Source organism: Microcaecilia unicolor, chromosome 4 (genome assembly GCF_901765095.1).
Source record: "Microcaecilia unicolor chromosome 4, aMicUni1.1, whole genome shotgun sequence".
Taxonomy (NCBI): Eukaryota; Metazoa; Chordata; class Amphibia; order Gymnophiona; family Siphonopidae; genus Microcaecilia; species Microcaecilia unicolor.
In genome coordinates this window covers 232,663,788-232,681,725 of record NC_044034.1, presented here as the reverse complement: position 1 = coordinate 232,681,725, position 17,938 = coordinate 232,663,788, and the positions used below count along the sequence as shown (strand labels likewise).

Genomic DNA, 17,938 nt, shown 5'->3' with positions numbered 1-17,938 from the left:
GCTGAAGAAGATCAGCCTGGTTGCAAGCTTTGGGGGTCCCCTTACAAATTTCTGCCTTGTACCGCCACCATGTCTAACACCAGTTCTGGCAGGATGCCCACTTCAAATCTAACATATTCTAATCACAAAATAGAAAAATAAAATGATTTTCTCTACCTTTTGTTGTCTGGTCATTATTTTTCAAATCATGTTGTTCCCAGGCTCTGGTTTCTGTTTCTTTCTTCTCACTCACCAAGGTCTCCTGTCCTTTTGACATTTCTTCTCTCTCCATGCCCACTATCCATGTGGAAAAATGACAGATTTTGAGCCAACAAGCCAAAGCTATTTTCATTAGATTCTATTAAGTCTTCACAATTATAAAGAACTGAGATAGTTTTAAATAAACTGCAATATTTGTTTATATTTTTGCTCTCCTTTTAATTGTTTTAATTTTGTTTATTAGCTACATCAAATGGGTCCTCTGAGGGAATGAATAACCAAGAAGGAGGAGTGTGTCATTCAAAATCAATGAAGATTGTCATGAAAGTTGGACAAGGTAAGGACTATCTGCTGTTTTCCAAAATTGCTATAGTCTGTTTTTTTTACCTCTGTTTCTGATCTTCTTTTTATGAGTGGAACAATATCAAGGAAGTCTGGTTCAATCATTCTTTCTTTACTATTTAAGGTACAACTTGTTATCACTTGCTATGTCTCTAACAGGCGTTCAGAAAAAAATGTTATTAATGCTTACTAAATTCTATTGAACAAACCATATGGAAATATAAATTGTTTTATAATAGTTCAATTTTCGAACATTCTTACAAGTGTACAATTTGGATTCTCCCTCTGTTAATCATAAGCAACCAGTGTCCCCCATCCCATCCTTGTAACCCCTCTCCTCTTTCCATTGTTGTGCTAATTAATCACTGTAATTTCACTGCCCCCAAATATGCTCTCATAGGATTTTAAATATTGCTTATCCTCTTCACCCCATCCCTTATTTTGGCCTTATCTTTTCTACTTCCAACACATAACACACTCCCTAAAATAGGGTACTCCTTCACACTCACAATTTACCATCAGAGCTCAACACCCTGTTAGGATTAATTTCTTTACTAACTCCATTTTTCCAGGCTTTTTAGTCCCTCAAGGATGTAGACAAAAAAAAAAAAAAAAAAAAAAATATATATATATATATATACACACACACACACACAGTGCAATCCACTTAAGTGCAAGGGTCTGGGAGCAAAGAAATGCATGCAGTTAACCAGAGCGTGCACTTAACCGTTGTGACCCAAAGAAGCTTGCCATCTGATAAACATATGTACAGTACTGTTATTATACGTACAGTATACAGTCTCAGTTAACTGACATGCTTACTTGAAGTAATCAGTTATAGTAATCAGTTATGTGGAGTGGAGGAGTGGCCTAGTGGTTAGGGTGGTGGACTTTGGTCCTGGGGAACTGAGGAACTGAGTTCGATTCCCGGCACAGGCAGCTCCTTGTGACTCTGGTCAAGTCACTTAACCCTCCATTGCTCCATGTAAGCCACATTGAGCCTGCCATGAGTGGGAAAGTGCGGGGTACAAATGTAACAAAAAAAAAAATAAAAACAGTCCTCTGTACACTCTTGGGTCTGTGAGTTCCATAGACTACGTCTGCCAAACGGTAAAAACTGTCATAACACTGACATCCAGTAGCCTCCAGATAGGCCCGCACGGTGTTGAGACTCTCCAGCGCTCTTGCAAAAGTGACAGGAGGAGGTTGTTGAATTTCGTCAGCATGTGCCACGCTGCTCATTTCTTCATCTGTTCCATCATCAGCCGTTGTTGTCTGCGTGTAGGCGCATATCGACATCAGTGCTGTCTTCAGCTGTTTGTAGATCGTAATCAACAGCTACGTAGTGATGAAACTCCTCTTCAGTAACACTGGCTGGGATGTCAATAACCTCTTCATCTGACGCATTTGCAACAGCTGCATCTGCTTCGTCCCTCTCCACATTCTTAACAAAACTTGCCCGCTTGTAGCAGTTCACAATGGTTGCTTCCATTTCATCAAGCAGATCAATCCATAGACTGGTGGGTTGTGTCCATCTACCAGGCTTCTTTCTGTATATGTAGGGAATACAACAGTGATAGATTACAAGCCAGTTCAACAGCACGTTTATCCTTGCCAGTCTGGTCATCCATAACGCTCATCAGACGACGTAGCACAAGAGCCCGATAATGTTGTTTGAAATCTGACACCTTTGTGCCCGCATTCTAGTCTCTAACTTCTTTAGCCACTGCTTCCAAATTTCCCCAGTCATCCATGAATTTGTGTTAGCCTCGTATGACACAGGAAGTCGCTTAACTTTCTTGAAGCAACGGGGTCGTTTGCTCTTTCCAAAGATGAAGGGTTCCAACTTCTCACTCCCATCCATATTGCAGCATAGGAGGATTGTCAGTCGGTCCTTCGATGTTTTACCTCCAGTAGTTTCAGCATGTTTGAATGCAAGTGTTCCATCAGGAATCGCTCACCAGTAGAGACCATTTTCATCAGCATTGAAAATGTCACAAGGTGCAAACTCGTTCAAGATGGTAGGAAGAACTGAAACAATCCAATTTTCAGCACCAAAGTCATCAGCTTCTTGTTTCTCACCATGCTGTTTCTTGAATTTTATGCTATTCCTCTCCTTCCATCTTTCCAACCATCCAACAGTGGCTTTGAATTCAGTTAGTCCAAGACTTTCAGCTAGCTGGTTAGCTTTCTCCATAAACAGTGGACTACTGACAGGAAACTGTCTGCTTCTGACTCGAGAAAACCACCGAAGAAGAGCCCCGGCTTACATGGGGCAATGGAAGGTTAAGTGACTTGCCCGGAGTCACAAGGAGCTGCCTGTGCCTGAAGTGGGAATCAAACTCAGTTCCTCAGTTCCCCAGGACCAAAGTCCACCACCCTAACCACTTGGCCACTCCTTCGTTTCAGTTGTGGATTTGTATTGTTTTGCCAGTCTTCCAGAAGCTGGTCTTTCTGTTTCAAGACATGTGAAATTTGACTGGGATTGACACCATATTCTTTAGCAATAGATGCTTGACGTTGTTTGTTTTCTAATTCTTTAAGAACTTCTATTCGTTCAGCCAGTGTTAGTCTTACAGTTCCGCCGCAACAATGACCCCGGTGTACGCCCTAACAGCATTCTTTCGCTTATTCTGCCTGTGGCAGATAGAGGCAGTAAATTTGAAATCTCGTTGGTTGTCACGCACCAATCGGCTTCCATATTCCATGCATGCGCTTATGCGGAGTCTTTCCTGCAGAGGAGTGGTCTTGAACCATGCATATAAGCGAATCTTGCACTTATCAGTGGTGCGCTAACCTGAAGTTTGTCCCCGTAGAAATTGATGGTGCCAAAAACGGGACCGAAGTACGGCATGCAGTTAAACAAAGCATGCGCTTATCCAACGTGCACTGTGTGTGTGTGTGTGTGTGTGTATATATATATATGTATATATATGTATATATATGTATATCTCTTGTGGGCATCTAGTAGTTCAACTCCAACTATTTCCCATACACACTCCTTAAACTGTCCCCAAAATGCCTTTATCCTGGGATATAAAAAATTGTAATGCCCTCCAGCCCAAACTTCTCCCTAAAGTAATCAAGTGAACAAAAGAATCCCCTATTGGAATGGCTGAGAGAAGATCCTCAAAGAAATCTCCTTTACTTGCGCTTAAGAACATAAGAATTGCCATACTGGATCAGATCAATGGTCCATCTAGTCCAGTATCCTGCTTCCAACATCCCTGGCAGAAACCCAAAGAGTAGCAAGATTCCATTCTTCCACCCTCAGGGAAAAGTAATGGCTTCCCCTTGTCTATTTTAAGTTTAATAATTTTTTATTGATGAATGCATATATGAAACAATTCCATGCCAATTGGTATAACTTTGGTAATAAGCTTTTCAAACCTGTACTAATACAGCTAAACAGCTATCATCAACATTTTCTTTTGTTTCCCCCCTCCCCCCCTTCCGTATTAATATATTGATTAACTTTGGCTTATATATGCAAATGTGCTGTACATAACTATTGTCGAGAAATCTATATATTAACTTTGAAATGTGTCAAGTAGCAATCTGGGCATTATTCAACAAAATTTATTTTTTATTTTTTATTAAATAAAATGTAGACTGCTGACAATATTCTGTGATTTTGGTTTTGTATTTGATTGCTCTACCAATTTCCTTTCTTCCCCGCCCTGAATTATAATTCTGCCATTCAACAATGTATCATCCACTAAGCAGGAGAAACACATCGCATCCATGTGGTGCCACTATCTATGTCCCACCCCCAGAAGCTTCCCCCCCCCCCCTATACTGTGCCTACCCCTTCATCCCTTCCCTCCCTTCCAGCCCCCCCTAAGGTATCTTCCAGAGATAACCAACCTATACCCGCCTCCTTCAAAATCAAAGGGAATTTAGCACCAGACTTCTACCTCTTGTGTGTAGCGACTGAATGTATGGGCCCCAAATGTCCAAGAAGGTCTTCCTCCTAGAGGATCCTCTTACTCCCCTGCGTTCACAAAGCATCAGCTCATGAAATCTATTTCTCCAGTGCCAGAAGTCCGGGAGAGTACTGCCTACCCATTGACAAAGTAACAACCTCTTACCCACCAAACAGGCCTTGCGGACCAGATGCCTCCCAGATGTGTTCTGTAAGACAAAGACCTCGTGTCTATCCAGCAGTACACCCATCTGAGAGCATACAATTTTAGAGCCCAGTAAAAATGACAAATACTGCAAAACAGCTGTCTAAAAATGCTGTACCTGAAAGCATTCCCACAAACAGTGGAATAGAGAGCCTGGCAATCTCCCACACTTTTCACACAACGGGTCTTCCACCCCTCCCATCTGAAAAAGCTGGGTTTTTGTGAGGTATGCTCTATGAAGAATTCGGTATTGGCATTCATGGAGGCCCGCATTACCGGTCATCTCCGGAATCCGAGAAATCAGTATATCTAACTCCAAGGATAGTCCCGGCCTTCCCCTTGTCTATTTTATAGCAGTTTATGGACTTTACATCCAGGAACTTGTCCAAGCCCCTTTTTTTTTTTTTTAAACCAGATATGCTAGTTAATTTTACCACATCCTCCAGCAACAGGCTTCAGGGCTTAACTATTCATTGAGTTAAAAAATACTTAAAAAAATAGGAGAAAATGTTGCAATGTAACCTCATGTAAATATCCCCTTGTCTTTGTACATTTTGAAAGAGTAAGCAGTTCATGTTTACCCTTCTTAATCCAGCTGTCTCTTTTCCAAGCTGAGGAGTCCTATCTTCTCAAGCTTTTCCTTATATCGGAGGAGTTTTATCCCCTTAATTATTTTGGTTGCCCTTCTTTGAACCTTTTCTAATTCTAATTCCCTTTCAACCTATTCTAATTCTGCTGTACCTTTTTTGAGATACAGCAACCAGAAGGTGAGATCATACTATGAAGTGATACAAAGGCATTATAATACTAGGACTAGGGGGCATGCGATGAAGCTACAATGTAGTAAATTTAAAATGAATCGGAGAAAATATTTCTTTACTCAATGTGTAATTAAACTCTGGAATTCGTTACCAGAGAATGTGGTAAAGGCGGTTAGCTTAGCAGAGTTTTAAAAAGGTTTGGACGGCTTCCTAAAGGAAGAGTCCATAGACCATTATTAAATGGACTTGTGGAAAAATCCACTATTTCTGGGATAAGCAGGATAAAATGTTTTGTACTTCTTTTGGGATCTTGCCAGGTATTTGTGACCTGAATTGGCTACTGTTGGCAACAGAATGCTGTGCTTGATGGACCTTTGGTCTGTCCCAGTATGGCAACACTTATGTAACATTCTTTGTCTAATTTTCTATCCCTTTCCCAATAATTCCCTGTCCTAATAATTTCTGCTTTTTTGACCACTGCTGCACCTAGATCTCTTTCTTGGATGCTAACTCTTAATGTGGAACTTAGCATTAATTAGCTATGATTTGGATTATTCCAATGTGCATCACTTTGCACTTGTCCATTTTACGTAGTATCATAGTAAGTGATGGCAGATAAAGACCTGAATGGTCCATCCAGTCTGCCCAACAGTCACACTCACTCATTATCAATTCATGATTACATCAACAATGAACGTGATATTATATACTTAATCATGGTCTTTCTATAGTGTTTGTGGGGCATAGACCGTAGGAGAACACCTGGCTCTGACCTTATGTTCTAAGTACTGGAGTTGGCGTCAAAGCCCACTCCAGCCTATCCAAAATTCCGCCCAGCACGTGAAGAGAAGAGAGGGAAAACAAGATTGATTTGAGAAGGACGCTGAGAAATTGGGAAAAGCTGATTGTGGAAGATACGTACCAAACAGACATAGGACAGGAGGTGAAAAAATAAATAGCAAATGGAAAGGAGGCCCTGGAAACAGAGTTAGGAGCACAGACAGAGGAAAGCAGAACCAAAGATTGAGAACAAGATGATTGGCATAATAAAATCAGCGGAGTACAAAGGTAGGAAAACTGACGTTTTCAGTTTAGTTTCTGAATTATATTGGTGTCATAGGATCCAACTTTTAAAACTTATTGTGAGTGCTACACCTAATGGAAATTACCTCTCCCAACAGAATACTTGGGGCGCTCAGGTACCCACAGAGCTGGCTGCTATGGTCGGTGTTGAGAATTTACATCTGTCGGCTTTATTATGCACTGTACAGGAGGGGACACATTTTTTTTCTGTTTCCCTGGTGTTGCACGACATGCAGAGTCCTGTATTTTGCTGTCAGTTTTTTATCTGCATGTTTTTTTTGCAGTTTCCTATTCTGTGTCAGGTGAGAGTCTTATTCTACATCTGCAACTGAGGTAAAGGATTGTGCTGGCATGTGGTGTCTGTGTAGGAGTTTCCCAGTAGTAGGTATATTGGTGCTCTAATGTATTTCAGTAGATTGATTAAATAACTACTTCCATAGCATCCCACAGATCAATCCAGAGACTTGTGGGTTATGTCCCTCTACCAGCAGGTGGAGATAGAGAGAATACTGAAGTTAAGGTGGCTACACATAACCACATATAGTAAACCTCTGAATTTCTCTCTAGCTAGCAGGTGGATGGTCATAACCATGCAGCTCTGGATTGATTGGCTTCTGGGGTCTGAGGTGTCCTGGGACTTGGGTGCACACCTGGTGATACCAGGTCCCTCCCTTCCTCCCCCATTGCCCCCTCCTCTCTGCCTGACCAGGGTTTGTGGTTCTCACTCTCCGGACTTTAAAAAGAGTCTGAGGTTTCTGTTGCTCCGGTGTCCTCTCCTGCCTTACAAACAAAAAAAAGCAACAACTCCTCAGACTGATTCGTCCAGCACAGCGAGCTGATGCCAGTTTGCAGTACCAGCTGAGGGGTGTGAGGACCAACTTGGCATGTGACAGCGATTCCCGAGGGGGTGAGTAGTAATTCCTGGTGGGGGAGAGCAAAAGTGATTCCTGGTGTGGGAACGCTCCACTGTACAGTCCAACGATGTGGGCGTTGTGCTCCTTCCAGGCTCCTTTTGGCAGGCACTGTTTTCTTGGATGCGCCATGTTTCCTGCCGCGCCACATGGCAAGGGTGAAGTGCCAGTGCTCCCTTGAGGCCCAATTCGCCTGCGATTCTGGCAGTTTTATGTGCAGGCTTTTCAGAAGATGTGACTGGGGAACTGGGGTGGATCTTTCCCAGTTTCTTCATTTTTGGTATGTAGGTGCTTCTGAGAAGGCGGCCTGGGGCCGTTTTTTAGACTCCTGTGGGAGTCCTCGGGTTTCTCACAACTTTGAGTCTCCCACAGCTTCCCAAAGGCGAGGTTGGAGGCCCAGTAGACCCGTGTGGCTGTTCTGTGGCAGCGAGAGCCTTAAGCTGCAGCTTGAAAATTACAGACTATCTGAAAGTCTTCCAGTGGACATGCCTGTGCCTTGCTAGGTGATTTATGGTTTGGGTGTACCCTCTTATAGTTGCACTAAGAATATTTCTGGACCCTCCTCAAGGAGGTTCAAGTGTGTGTACATCATTAATGGAGAGGAGAAAGGGATCAGGATTAGGGATCCTACTCTAGGTTTTTCCCTCTTTCCCTTTCTCAGAGCATGGCAGTACAGATGGGGTTTAGTTAGGCATAGGGCTGTTGACTCTATGTTTCTATGAGAAATGTTACATTTTGAGGCTAGTTCACTCCTCTCAAGTTTCTCTCTGTCTCCATGGTAATCCTGTACTCTCTGTGCTGCCCTGGTGGCATTTGCTCTGTGTGCACTGTTTACATCAAATTAGTTTTATTCAGGAGGGTGACTGGCCTTTCTGCCTGAAGGTTACAGGTTCAAGGCTGGTTTATCCATCCTGTTAGAAACTGTGGACTCAGCTGTATTTCCAATGGGGCATATTTCATTCTCTCTTACTGCATGCCTGACCAAGCAGTTCTTGCATGACTTAGAAACATGACGGCAGATAAAGGCCATATGATCCATCTAGTCTGCCCATCCTCTGTAACCCCTAATTCTTCCTGTTCCTAAGCGATCCCACATGCTTATCCCATGCCTTTTTAAATTCTGAAACAATCCTCTACTCCACCACCTCCAACGGGAGGCCATCCCACGCCTCCACCACCCTTTCTGTGAAATAATACTTCTTTAGGTTACTCCTAAGCCTATTCCCTCTTAACTTTGTCGTATGCCCCCTCATTCCAGAGCGCTCCTTCATTTGAAAAAGGCTCTCTTCCTGTACTTAAATGCCCTTGATATATTTAAATGTTTCTGTCATGTCTCCTTTCTCCCAGCGTATACATGTTGAGGTTCATAAGCCTGTCCCTATAATTTTTGCATTCAAGATTGCTTACTAATTTCGTAGCTGCCCTCTGGACCGACTCCATCCTGTTTATATCTTTCCGTAGGTGCGGTCTCCAGAATTGCACGCAGTACTCCAAATGAGGCCTCACCAGAGACTTATACAACGGCACTATCACCTCCTTTTTCCTGCTGGTCATGCCTCTTTATGCACCCAAGCATCCTTCTGGCTTTGGCCGTCACTTTTTCTACCTGTTTGAAAGCTTTAAGGTCATCAGACAGAATCACCCCCAAGTCCCGCTGTTCCTTTGCACACTGAAGCACTACACCCCCTATACTGTACTGTTCCCTCAGAATTTTGCAACCCAAGTGCATGACCCTGCATTTTTTGGGATTAAACCTTAGTTGCCGAATATCGGTCCATTCCTCTAGCTTCGCTAGGTCCTCCCTCATGTCATTCACACCCTCCAGGGTGTCCACCCTGTTTATTTATTGCATTTGTATCCCACATTTTCCCACCTCTTTGCGGGCTCAATGTGGCTTACAATACATCGTGAATAGTGGAAGGATATAAGAAGATATACAATTAGTATTATAAAAGGATTTTGGGTAACATGATAATGATAAAACATAATAGTAGTTTAACACGCGAACATGATAATGATGAGACAAACTAGTAGATTAACAAGCTAGTATTGTAAGGCCGATAATGGAAAAAAGAAGGGTGTCCCTGACGAAGACTTGGCCAACTTTACTTGGTCCTTTTTATTTTTACGACCAAGCCACAAAAATATGTCCTAAATGACCAGATGACCACCGGAGGGAATAGGGGATGACCTCCCCCTCTCCCACCCTAAAAAAAAAAAAAAAATTTAAATATTTTTTTTTCCAGCCTCAGATATCGTACCCAGCTCCATGACAGCAGTATGCAGTTCTCAGGAGCAGTTTTAGTGAGTACTGCAGTGCACTTCAGGCAGGTGGACCCAGGCCCACCCCCCCCCCCCCCCAATCTGTTGTGGTAGTAAATGTGAGCCTTCCAAAACCCACAACAAACCCACTGTACCCACATCTAGGTGCTCCCCTTCATGCCTAAGGGCTATGGTAGTGGTGTACAGTTGTGGGGAGTGGGTTTTGGGGGGGCTTGGGGGGCTCAGTACACAAGGTAAGGGAGCTATGCACCTGGGAGCTTTTTCTGAAGTCCACTGCAGTGCCCCCTAGGGTGCCCGGTTGGGGTCCTGGCATGTGAGGTGGACCAGTGCACTACGAAGGCTGGTTCCTCCCGCGACCCAATGGCTTGGATTTGGTCATTTCTGAAATGAGCATCCTCGGTTTCCATTATCGCTGAAAATCAGGGACGACCATCTCTAAAGTTGACCTAATTGTTGAGATTTGGGTGTCCCCGACCGTATTATCGAAACGAAAGATGGCCGCCCATCTTGTTTCGATAATACAGGTTTCCCTGCCCCTTCGCAGGGACGTCCTGCAAGGACGCCTTCAGGAAAACTTGGGCGCCCCATTCGATTATGTCCTCTATTTATTTATTTATTTATTTCTAACATTTGTATCCCACATTTTCCCACCTATTTACAGGCTCAATGTGGCTTACATAATTCCGCAAGTGGTGATTACCAATTCCGGATAGGAGAAATACATAGTTGGGGCAAAGGGACAGATTAGGTTAGATTACAAGAGGAAAGTTCGTCCTATGATAAGAGCTAAAGGTTAACTTCAATCATGACAGAAAATAGCTTGATCAATTAGGATCATTAAACTGGAAATCAAGATAATTACATGTTGTATAATTGCGTTTTGTTAATTTGAATTTATGAGGAGTTGTTATTGTATGCTTTCCTAAATAAGTTTTCAATAGTGTATGGAAGGTCATGATGTGTGTTATTTTTTATGGATTTTGGTAATTCATTCCAAATTTGTGTGCATATGTAAGAGAAGCTGGATGCATATGTTAATTTATTTTTCAGTCCCCTACAGTTTGGGTAGTGGAGATTCAGGAATGTTCGTGATCAGCTGATAGAGTTCCTGGTTGGTAGGTCAATAAGGTCTGACATATATCCTGGAGCCTCACCGTGTATGATCTTATGAACCAGGGTGCAAACCTTAAAAGCGATCCGTTCTTTTAAAGGGAGCCAGTGCAGTTTTTCTCGTAAGGGACTAGCACTTTCATATTTCATTTTGCCAAATATGAGGCTAGCTGCCGTGTTCTGTGCAGTTTGAAGTTTTTTAAATATTTTTTTCTTTGCACCCAGCATAAATGGCATTGCAGTAGTCTAGTTGGCATAACACCAATGGTTGCATCAGTCTACAGAACGCTTCTCTTGGGAAGAAAGGTTTAATTCTTTTAAGTTTCCACATGTTAAGTAGAGGAGTGTGGTAGCCGTGTTAGTCCACTCTTAAGGTTATCAATAGAAATCAAACAAAATAAAACATGGAAAAGAAAATAAGGTGATACCTTTGTTATTGGACATAACTTAATACATTTCTTGATTAGCTTTCGAAGGTTGCCCTTCGTCAGATCGGAAATAAGCAAATGTGCTAGCTGACAGTGTATATAAGTGAAAACATTCAAGCATTACTATGACAGTCTGACAGGGTGGGAGGATGGGGGTGGGTAGGAGGTATGCACCTCACCTCACCTATCCACACCCATCCTGTTAGAATATCAATGATATGCTTTGATGTCCCCATGCATACCTCCTACCCACCCCCATCCTCCCACCCTGTCAGACTGTCATAGTAATGCTTGAATGTTTTCACTTATATACACTGTCAGCTAGCACATTTGCTTATTTCCGATCTGACGAAGAAGGGCAACCTTCGAAAGCTAATCAAGAAATGTATGAAGTTATGTCCAATAAAAAAGGTATCATCTTATTTTCTTTTCCATGTTTTATTTTGTTTGATTTCTATTGATAAGTTTCCACATGGAATGGAACTCTGTTATTATTTTTGCATGGTTTTCTAATGTAAGGTTGTGGTCAATTGTAACTCCTAAAATTTTCAAAGTATCTGAGACGGGGAGAGTAAAGCTAGGGATGTTTAACTTAGTGGGTTTGTACTTATTGTGTTGTAATGAAAGAATGAGACATTGTGTTTTCTCAGCATTGAATTTTAATTTAAAAGCATCTGCCCATGAATTCATTATCTGGAAGCTGTCGTTTATTGCTTTAGTAATTTCTGTTAGGTCATGTAAGGATTAAGGCCCTGGTTTGCTAATGTTTTGGCCAATGGCGTCGTCATTAAATTGAAAAGGGACAGTGAAAGTGGAGATCCCTGAGGGACTCCACATTCTGATTTCCAAGGTGATGATATTGTCGAATTTGATATCACTTGGTATGTTCTAGTTGTTAAGAAACCTTTGATCCAGTTAAGTACGTTTCCTGTTATTCCAAAGTATTCTAAAATATTTAGCAGAATTTCGTGATCAACTAAGTCGAAGGCACTGGACATGTCGAATTGTAGGAGAAGTATGCTCTCTCCCTTTGATATTGCTTGCTTAAATTTGGCTAGTAGAGTGGTCAGTACAGTTTCTGAACTGTGGTTAGATCGAAATCCTGACTGTGATTCATGTAAAATCATGAACTTATTTAAATAATCAGTAAGTTGCTTAGTCACCATTCCTTCCATCACTTTGACTGCTAAAGGAATGGATGCTACTGGACGGTAATTGTTTATATAATTTACTTTTTTCTTTATGTCCTTCAGTATTGGTGTGAGTAATATATTTCCTTTATCACTAGGGCAGAGACCATGTTGTAATGTGGTTTAGATGTTTTGTGAGGTCTATTATGAAGTGTTTAGGGGCAAATCTTATTAAGTTATTGGGGCATATATCAAGCTTGCAGTGAGATTTAGCAAATTTACTAATCGTTTGGGTGACTGATTCTTCAGTGAGGTTAGTGAAGTTAGACCAAATTCTGTCAGCTGGATATTCTTCAAAAGTTGGATCCAAGCAGTCGAAGAATATTTCATGATTAGTAGTGATGGATGATGATGTGGTTCGGATCTTAGCAATTTTCTTTTCAATTTGCTTTTCAAGCTGGATGTTTTCTATAATATTTACAGTGAAACGTTTTTTTTCTACAGATCCTGATTCTTCTGGGTCATCTCGGGATGCTGTTTCAACATCAAGACATTCAGAACAGGAGCCTGGTACAAATGGGAGAAGTTCCACAATGAGCCCATTTGTGAATGTCCATGCAGGTACATATAAATTATCTTTCTTAAGATGTTTGTGGTGCAGTAAAATCATGACTTCATGAAACATCTTAAGGGGCATTTTCGATATGACGTCTAAGTCTAATTTTGGACATTTTGCAGGAAAGAGAGACATTTTTAAAAAGAAAAACGTATCTTTTTTTTTTTTTCCCCAAAATGCTGTTATCGGACAAGATTTTGTGCTTTGGACATTTTGTTTTTTGGTCCATTTTTTTTTTAAAACCCAGTATAAGTGCAAAACGTACAGATTCTGCCATTGGGATGTAGGAGGAGCCAGCATTTTTAGTAGACTGGTCCCCCCCCAGACATCCCAGGAGAGCAATGGGGCACCCTAGAGGGCACTTCTTTGCACTACATGAAAATGCTCCCAGGGCCACTCTCACCTTTGCTCCCTTATCCTGTCCCCTGAGCCCTCCAAAACACACTGTCTCCCACTGTACACCACCATAATAGCCCTTATGGGTGAAGGGTTTTGGTGAGTTTGGGAGGGGTCACAGTTTTCACCACAAGTGTGACAGGTAGAAGGAGATAGGGACCTGGGCCCCCCAGATTTGGAAATTGATCCCTTAAGATTACTCCCAAAATATTTTTTTCAAAAGATAATAATGCAGCCCGACTTAATCAGCCCAAAGGAAGAGATTGTAACTGAAAATATTTATACAGACTAAGAGACAAATTATATTTCTTTGGCAGAAAACTCTGTTCCTGAAAACTATGACCATTTAATAACTGTGCAAAAAGTGGACAGGATTCCCAACCTTCCCATGTCTCTCATAAAGTTTTGTGCCAGAAGGGTTGTATAAGGAGTAAAGTATTGAGATACCTCTGCTGCTTTGCAAATTATTCCAAATTGTTAAGACAGTAGGAATAAAAGAATGCTGTTTCGATACACCCTGTCTCTCTTGTAATTCTTAGAAAGTTAGCGCATCCAGAGTAGTTGGGGAAAGCCCTGTACATTTCTAAACTAACCTAGTGGATTTCAGACTTTTGGGCTCATTTTTGAAAGAGGAAGACGCCCATCTTTCGACACAAATTGGAAGATGGACGTCCTCACAGGGTCGTCCAAATCGGTATAATCGAAAGCCGATTTTGGACGTCCCCAACTGCTTTCCGTTGCAGGGACAGCCAAAGTTCAAGAGGGCATGTTGGAGGCTTAGTGAAGGTGGGACTTGGGTGTACCTAACACATGGACATCCTCGACCCATAATGGAAAAAAAAAAGGGCGTCACTGACGAGCACTTGGACGACTTTACCTGGTCGTGTTTTTCTTACAACCAAGGCACAAAAAGGTGCCCGAAATGACCAGATGACCACCGGAGGGAATCAGGGATGACCTCCCCTACTCCCCCAGTGGTCACTAATCCTCTCCCACCCTAAAAAAAATATTTAAATATTTTTTCCAGCCTCTATGCCAGCCTCAAATATCATACCCAGCTCCATGACAGCAGTATGCAGGTCCCTGGAGCAGTTTTAGTGAGTGCAGTGCACTTCAGGCAGGTGGACCCAGGCCCATCCCTCCACTACCTGTTACGTTTGTGGAGGAAACAACAAGCCCTCCAAAACCCACCACAAACCCACTGTACCCACATCTAGGTGCCCCCCTTCACCTGTAAGGGCTATGGTAGTGGTGTACAGTTGTGGGTAGTGGGTTTTGGGGTGGGGGTTGGGAGGCTCAACACACAAAGTAAGGGAGCTATGTACCTGGGAGCAATTTATGAAGTCCACTGCAGTGCCCCCTAGGGTGCCCAGTTGGTGTCCTAGCATGTCAGGGGGACCAGTGCACTACAAATGCTGGCTCCTCCCACAACCAAAGGGCTTGCATTTGGTCGTTTCTGAGATAGACATCCTTGGTTTCCATTATCGCCGAAAATCAGAAGGAACCAAGTCTAGGGACGACCATCTCTAGGGACGATCTAAATTTCAAGATTTGGACGTCCCTGACCGTATTATCGAAACGAAAGATGGATGTCCATCTTGTTTCGACAATACGGGTTTCCCTGCCCCTCCATCGAGACGTTTTGCGAGGACGTCCTCAACAAAACTTGGACCTCCCTTTCGATTATGCCCCTCTTTGTATTTCTCAAAAAAAGTAACTATCTCAATACAGCATGCCAATACCAATAATAATATTTGAAATTCGTGAAACGTAAACTACCTCTCCATTTAGGCATCATCAAGGTTTCATAACTGAGTCTAGGTTTTTTTCCTTCTCCATAAGAATTTGTTTAAATCTTTTTATTAACGTATCAAGTTATAGAAAAAGAGAAGAATAATCAACAGACCAGCTGTACATCAATCAAGCAAAATCACAGAGGGGCTTTGTGTCTTATAGCCCCTCTAAAAGACAAAGAACATCTGTCCCAAAACAAATACAACACCCCCACCCAAAATAATAATAATGCATATTATGTCCATTCAAAAACACAAAGTATTCAATATCAAACTGCGGGCTCTGGGAGGAAGGGAATTTATATAGGGATTCCACACAGATAAAAACTGCTTTTTGCATGTTAAGGACAAGCCCACCCTCTGCTTCTCCAACAACATAATATGGTGGAAAATAATTACGCCAATGCCAGAACGAAGGAGGGTCGGGAGCTCTCCATATGAATTTAATCATATACTTTAATTCAAAAAAGAAATAAACTGGACTCTTAATAGGAAGCTGAGTGATCAAAAATATAATCGAGAGAGAACCAGAAGTTTGATAGTACTAATTCTTCCTAACCAGGAAATATTTTTATCTGCATTAAATGAAAGCCCAGAAGTAGCGACGATTGATTGTGATGGTCTAAAAAAAATAATTGATTGTGATTGTCTTTAAAAAGTAAGCTTACTGGATTGCCTTGTTCACAATTCAGCCATACTTTACACCAACATTCTTTTTAAAGACCATCACAATCAATCGTCGCTACTTCTGGGCTTTCATTTTCAAATCAAGTATACAGACTCCTTATGTAGGCCTTCTGGCCGAAACACAATGTCGTGTCGAGTCATTTTGTTTTTCAGTAAACGTTGCTTCACTTCACTACTTCTGTGGTCCTGTCTTTGGAAATCCTGGTTCTCATTCCCACTTTCCTCTTTGAGTTTCTCTGTGGGACTTCTTGAGTTCTCCACACATGTGGATTCTCTTTGGGTTATATCTGCATTAAGTATCCAAATCTTTTTTTTTTTTTTTTGAAAGAGACCCAGAATTTTAATTTGCGCTACAAGTTATAATTTCTTCTCTTCCCTTAAATATGTACATGAATTTTAAGGTGGTACTTATACAGACTGTGCAGCTGAAAATAAGTATACCTAATTGGCAAACATACCACTGAATATTTACACCTACATTGTCAAAATGACAAGATAAAAATCAGTTGGTGATTTGCAGATAACTTTGCTAGTGATACTTATTTTTGCTTGTGTTCTTGTTTAAATCCAGGTTCTAGTACAGATGGTAAAAATGCTGGACATTCCGGTGTTCTTGGATCTGAAGTGGCCTTATTTGCAGGGATTACCTCTGGATGCATAATCTTCATCATTATCATCATCACATTGGTGGTGCTTTTATTAAAGTACCGAAGACGGCACAGAAAGCATTCGCATCACACAGCTACTTTGTCACTTAGTTCATTAGCCACCCCGAAACGCAGTGGCAACAACAATGGTTCAGAGCCTAGTGACATTATCATTCCCTTACGGACTGCAGAGGGCGTGTTCTGCCCTCACTACGAAAAAGTCAGTGGAGATTACGGACATCCTGTCTACATTGTGCAAGAGATGCCCCCTCAAAGTCCAGCAAATATTTACTATAAAGTTTGAAAAACTGAAGTGGTACATGTAGGTCTGCTGCTATCTGGAGGTCTTTATGATTCCTTGTGTGCTAGTATTTATTTACACAGGAGAAAATAAAGCATAACGCCTTTTTCAGAGAACTGCCTGCAGCTCGACAGCTTATTGAATCTAAAGATCTCACATCACAAAGAACAAAACTGAAAGATTTCTGTAGAAGACACCTCATCTGATTTGCATACCCATTTTGGAGTCTTCATTCACAAAAGACATGTATAGGTCTTTTCTAAGCATCTTGGGAAGGTGCTGTATGATATAGCATTTGAAATGAAATCTTCCTTTCTGACTTGTTACATGAATCTTTATTTCTGAATAAGACTTGAAGTGGTGTTTCTTTGACTCCTTTAATTATGTTTACTTTTGTTTGTGTGGGATTCGACAATCCTTCACATTTCTGTTCTCTATACATCCTGCATCACTACTGAAACATTTCTGCTTAGTGATTCTTTGAACAGCAGTCATGATGGCTACGTAACTACATTTTCAAAAGTGTTTTAGCCTTTCAGTTAAGTTACACTGTCAGCAGACTCTAGAGTAGGAAGGGGGTGAATGACTACAGCTGAATGCTTTTGTCTAAAATGGAAGCTATGTAGAACAAAAAAAAGATTAGGTAGAATAGCTCTTAGTATCTTTCAAGAGAGAGGTTAGAGGCAATGAACAATCCGCTTGCATAGCATGTTTTACACATGGAAAATGGCCATTATAAAAATGTACTCATGTTAACAAGAATTAGGGCTTTTATTTGACCTACGCATGGGTGTTTCTGAGGGAGCAGTTTAGGCTGAACTGAGGTGGAATTACAACATAGAAATTTTATAAAATACACATATACTTGCAGAGAGAACACATACCCACACCGCTGAGGGGCCCTTTTACTAAGCCTCGTAGGCGCCTACACGCATCAATTTTGAGTTACCGCCTGTCTACCGTGTGACTCGTGGTAATTTCATTTTTGACGCATGTCACGCGCACTGGAAAATATTTTTATTTTTTGGCGCGCGGGCGGTAATTGGCATTTTACATACTTAGACCCAAGGCATTTTTTTACAGGTGCGCTGAAAAATATGTGCGCGCCACCAAAACATTCGT

General features: G+C 41.6%; 1 protein-coding gene across 3 annotated transcripts in view; it reads left to right on the top strand.

Moving 5' to 3' along the window:
• Positions 1-17,738, top strand: part of EFNB2 (ephrin B2) — a 67,577-nt gene extending 49,839 nt beyond the window's left edge. For all 3 annotated transcript variants that reach the window (XM_030201312.1, XM_030201315.1, XM_030201314.1), the window contains exons 3-5: positions 443-535; positions 12,881-12,997; positions 16,440-17,738. In XM_030201312.1, the coding sequence (XP_030057172.1) occupies positions 443-535; positions 12,881-12,997; positions 16,440-16,819 (590 nt within the window). In that variant the 3' untranslated portion in view covers positions 16,820-17,738. The remainder of the gene's footprint in view (positions 1-442; positions 536-12,880; positions 12,998-16,439) is intronic.
• The last annotated feature ends 200 nt before the right edge of the window (positions 17,739-17,938 follow it).